Source organism: Penaeus chinensis, chromosome 31 (assembly GCF_019202785.1).
Source record: "Penaeus chinensis breed Huanghai No. 1 chromosome 31, ASM1920278v2, whole genome shotgun sequence".
NCBI classification, from domain to species: Eukaryota; Metazoa; Arthropoda; class Malacostraca; order Decapoda; family Penaeidae; genus Penaeus; species Penaeus chinensis.
This window is the reverse complement of record NC_061849.1, coordinates 36389076-36394075: the sequence shown is the minus strand read 5'-3', so window position 1 is coordinate 36394075 and position 5000 is coordinate 36389076. Positions and strand designations below refer to the sequence as shown.

Here is a 5000-nt window from a genome sequence, read left to right as displayed (position 1 = left end):
ACGAAGTTGAGGAGTAGAAAAAAGCCAGAAGGGAACGTCGAAGAGAAACAGTGTAGGAGGATCAAAGAAAATTAAAGAAGAAAGCAAAAGGAGGAGGAAAACAGGAGGGGACGGAAGAAGAAAAAGGAGGAGGAAGAGGAGGGGAAGGAAGAGGAGGAGAGGAGGAGGAGGAGGAGGAAGAAGATGAAAGGAGGAAGAGAGGAAGAGGAGGAGGAGAAAGTAAGATGAGGAGGAGAAGGTGAGGAGACGAAGAAGGAAGTAGGAGGAAGAGGAAAAGGAGGAAGGAGGAAGGGTTTGAGGATGTGGAGGATGAGGATGTGGGAGGTGGAAGATGGAGGAAGGATTGAGATAGAGGAAGAGCGATGAGCGGAGAGGGTAAGAGGAGGAGTAAGACGGAGGAGGAGGAGGAGGCAAGAGGAGAAGAGGTGGAAGCGGATGAGGAGATGATAAGTAAGAGGAGGAAGAGAAGAGGGATGGAGATGCAAGAGAGGAAGGAGGGGAGGAGTGAGGAGGAGAAGAGAGGAAGAGGAAGAGGAGGAGAAGCGGAAGAGGAAAGAGGAGGAGGAGAAGAAGAGGAGGAGGAAGAGGTGGGAGAGTAGAGGAAGAGGAAGAAGAGGAGAAGGGAAGGAGGAGGAGAAGGAGGAGGAGGTGGAGAAGGATGAAGTGGAAGGAGGAGAGGAGAAGGAAGACGACGACGAGGAGGAGGAGGAGAAGAAGAAGAGGAAGAGGAAGAGGGAAGGAAGCCGACGACGACGAGGAAAAGGAGGAGGAGGAGGTGAGAGGATGAGGAGGATGAGCGATGGTGAGGTGGAAAAGAGGAGGAAGGATGAGGAAGAGGATGAGGGAGAGGACGGAGTATGAGTAAGAGGAGGGAGAGAGGGGAAGAAGAGGAGGAGGAGGAGGAAGAGGAGAGGAGATTGAAGAGAAGAGGAGGAAGAGGAAGCGGAGGAGGGATGGAAGAGGAGGCAGGAAGAGGAGGAGGAGGAGGAGGAAGAAGAGGAAGGAGGAGGAGGAAGAGGAGAGGAGATGAAGAGGAGAGGAAGAGGCAAAAGAGGAGGAGGAGATGGAAGAGGAGGAGGAAAGAGGAGAGGAGGAGGAGGAGGAGGAAGAAGAGGAGGAATTAGGAAAAGAGGAGGAGGAAGAGGAAGAGGAGGTGGAAGAGGAAATAGGAGGAGGAAGAGGAAGAGGAAGATGAGGAGGAGAAGGAAGGGAAGAGGATGGTGAGAGGAAGGGAAGAGGAAGTGGAGGTGAGGCGGCAGTGGAAAGAGTAAGAGGAGGAGGAGAAGGTGAAGAGGAGGAGAAGGAGGAGGAAGAAGAGGAGGAGAAGGTAGAAGTGGAAGAGGAAGAGGAGAAGAAAGACGACGGGTGGAGGAGGAGGAGGAGAGGAGAGGAGGAGGAGGAGAAGGGGAAGACGCCGAGGTAGGAGGAGGAGGAGGAGGACGGAGGAGGAGGAGCAGGAGCCGCCTCCCGCCGCAGGACCTGTTGTGAGAGGCACAAGTCGTCCGCCCAGCAGGTTCCCATCTTTGTCTGCGCCGCCCTCAGGCCCGCCGAGTGGCGAAGGCCGCCCGAGGGCCTCGTTTTTTGTCTTCCGCGTAATGGAGGGCGAGCTCGGGGAATTACTTTTGGCCCCACCCCCCCTCCCCCTCACCTCCCTTCCTTTTCCAAACCTGATTTATTTTCCTTTCCTCTCTCCCCTTTTGAACTCTCGCTCTCGGGTCGCCTCTCCAGAGTGGGCGAGGCGACCCTGAGGGCGAGGCGACACGAGGGCGAGGCGACCGAGGGCGAGGCGACCCGAGGGCGAGGCGACCCCGAGGGGAGGCGACCCTGAGGGCGAGGCGACCCGAAGGGCGAGGCGCTAACCCCGAGGGCGAGGCGGGCCGACCCGAGGGAGAGGCGACCCGAAGGGCGAGGCGACCCAGAGGGCAGGCGACCCGAGGCGAGGCGTCCCGAGGGAGGAGAGGATGTGGCCTCTCCTCAGATCCTTCCTCCCCTGGATTCGCAGGCGACACCGAGGGAGAGGAGACCCGAGGGCGGGCGACCCGAGGCGAGGCGTCGAGGGCGAGGCGAACGAGGGCGAAGGCGACCGAGGGAGAGGCGAACCGATGGGATGGCGCCGAGGGAGAGGAGACCCGAGGGCGAAGGCGAACCCGAGTGAGAGGAGACCCGCGGGCGAGGCGACCCGAGGGCAACGGCCGAATCCGAGGGCGACTGGCGACCCGAGGAGAGGCGACCCGAGGGCGAGGCGACCGAGGGAAGAGGAGACCCTGCGGCGATGCCGACCCGAGGTCGAGGCGACCCGAGGCGAGGCGAACCGAGGGCGAGGCGACCCGGGGCGAAGGCGACCTGAGGGCGGAGGGCGACCCGAGGGCCGAGGCGACCCGAGGCGAGGCCGACCCGAGGGGAGGCGACCCGAGGGCGAGGCGACCCGAGGGCGAGGCGACCCCGAGGGCGGGCGACCCCGATTGGGCGAACCGAGGCGACCCGAAGGGCGAGGCGACCCGAGGGCGAGGCGACCCCGAGGGTGCGAGGCGACCCGAGGCGGAAGGCGACCCGAGGGCGAGGCGACCCGAGGGCGAGGCGACCCGAGGGCCGAGGCGACCCGAGGGAGAGGAGGTGGCCTCTCCCTCAGAAACCTTCCTCCCCTGTGATTTCGCAGGCGACCCGAGGGAGAGGAGACCCGAGGGCGAGGCGACCCGAGGCAGGCGACCCGAGGGCGAGGCGACCCGAGCGGAAGCGACCCGAGGCGAGGCGACCCGAGGCAGGCGACCCTAGGGCGAGCGACCCGAGGGCGAGGCGGACCCGAGGGAGAGGAGGTGGCCTCGTCCCTCAATCCATCCCTCCCCTGGATTCGCAGGCGACCCGAGGGAGAGGAGACCCGAGGGCGAGCGACCCGAGGCAGGCGACCCGAGGGAGATGAGACCCCGAGGGCGAGGCGTACACCGAGGGAGAGGCGACCCGAGGGCGAGGCGACCCGAGGAGAGCGACCGAGGGCGAGGCGACCCGAGGGAGAGGAGACCCGAGGCGAGGCGACCCGAGGGCGAGGCGACCCCGGGCGAGGCGACGAGGGCGAGGCGGACCCGAGGGATAGGAACCCTAAGGGAGAGGAGACCCGAGGGCGAGGCGACCGAGGCGCGAGGCGACCCGAGGGCGAGTCGCCCGAGGGCGAGGTCGACGAGGGCGATGGAGACCGAGGGCGAGGCGACCCGAGGTGATTGAGGGGTGGCCTCTCCCTCGATCCTTCCTCCCCTGGAATTGCAGGCGCCCGAGGGAGAGGAGACCCGAGGCGAGGCGACCCGAGGGCGAGGCGACCCGAGTGGAGAGGAGACCCGAGGGCGAGGCGACCCGAGGGAGAGGCGACCAGAGCGGCGAGGCGACCCGAGGGAGAGGCGACCCGAGCGGCGAGGCGACGAGGGAGAGGAGACACGAGGGCGAGGCGACCCGGGGCGAGGCGACCCGAGGGCGAGGGCGACCCTGAGGGCGAGGCGGACACGAGGGCGAGGCGACCCGAGGTAGAGGAGGACCGAGGGAGAGGAGTACCCGAGTGCGGAGGCGACCCGAGGGCGAGGCGACCGAGGGCCAGCCGGCGACCGAGGGAGAGGCGACCCGTGGGATGAGGAGGTGGCCTCTCCCTCAGATCTTCCTCCTGGTATTCGCAGGGACCCGAGGGAGAGGAGACCCGAGGGCGAGGCGACCCGAGGCGAGGGCCCCGAGGAGAGGAGACCCTGAGGGCGAGCGCCCGAGGGAGAGGCGGACCCGAGGGCGAGGCGACCGAGGGAGAGCGACCCGAGGCGAGGCGGACCCGAGGGAGAGGAGACCCTGATGGCGAGGCGACCCTGAGGGCGAGGCGAACCGAGGGCGGGCGCCCGAGGGCGAGGCGACCGGAGGGCGTGGCGACCGAGGAGAGGAGCCCGAGGGAGAGGAGACCAGGGCGCGGCGACCGAGGGCGAGGCGACCCGAGGGCCAGGCGACCCGCGGGAGAGGCGAACCCGAGGGAGAGGCGACCCGAGGGAGAGGCGACCCGATTGGAAGAGGCGACCGGGGAAGAGGCGACCCGAGGGCGAGGCGACCAGAGGGCGAGGCGACCGAGGGAAGGTGACCGACGGGCGAGGCGACCCGAGGGAAGGGCGCCCGAGAGAGAGGCGGTGCCCTCTCTCTTAGATCCTTCTCCCCTGAATTCGCAGGCCCCTCGGCCAGGGCGGCGCTCACGCGGCAGCTCAGGGCGATGGGCGGATCTTGCCGAAAAGGGACTTGGGGTTGGGAGGGAAGTAAGGAGGGGGGGGGGGAGCAGGAGGAAAGGAAGAAAGGATAGAGAGAGAGAGAGAGAGAGAGGAGAGAGAAGAGAGAGAGAGAGCAAGAGAGAGAGAGAGAGAGAGAGAGAGAGAGAGAGAGAGAGAGAGAGAGAGAGGAGAGAGAGAGAGAGAGAGAGAGAGAGAGAGAGAGAGAGGAAAGGGTGGACAGGATGGAAGAGGGAAAGACAAGAGAAAGAGACTGCAAGGCTGCCCGTTATAACCGCGCGGGTCCACTATGCCCATGTCCAGGCGCAATGCTTCCCCAGAGGCGCCGTCAGCTTCTCGTTCACTGTGACTGGCGTATGACTCGGTGGCTATGAAAAGGCGCTCTTACTGGCGATTTCTAACATGAATTCCCTGTAAATGAGCCCTCTTTAAAGGACATATCTGTGTGTTTATGTGTGTTGTTTGCTTTTATGCCGTTCGTCCGTGGGATTTAACGAGCATATATTATTGCGTGTGACTATTACTGCGTTTTTTCTGTGATCAAATCTGATATATGCAACTGTTTACCATAAATTTTTGTACGTATTAATTTAAATTTTAAAAAACAACACACACACACAACATGTTGTGTGCATATATAGATATATATATAATATTAAATCTATATATATATATATATTATATATATATATTTATGTAATATCATCGAATATATATATACATTATATTTTAGATATATATAATATATTTATATATATGTAGTAT

The 5000-nt window shown here is 62.4% G+C and overlaps 1 protein-coding gene across 1 annotated transcript in view; it reads left to right on the top strand.

The window, feature by feature from the left end:
* Window positions 1-3212, top strand: part of LOC125042157 (translation initiation factor IF-2-like) — a 7259-nt gene extending 4047 nt beyond the window's left edge. Inside the window, exons 2-3 of the mRNA XM_047637624.1 lie at window positions 1729-2521; window positions 3043-3212. Coding sequence (XP_047493580.1) covers window positions 1729-2521; window positions 3043-3212 — 963 coding nt within the window. The remainder of the gene's footprint in view (window positions 1-1728; window positions 2522-3042) is intronic.
* The last annotated feature ends 1788 nt before the right edge of the window (window positions 3213-5000 follow it).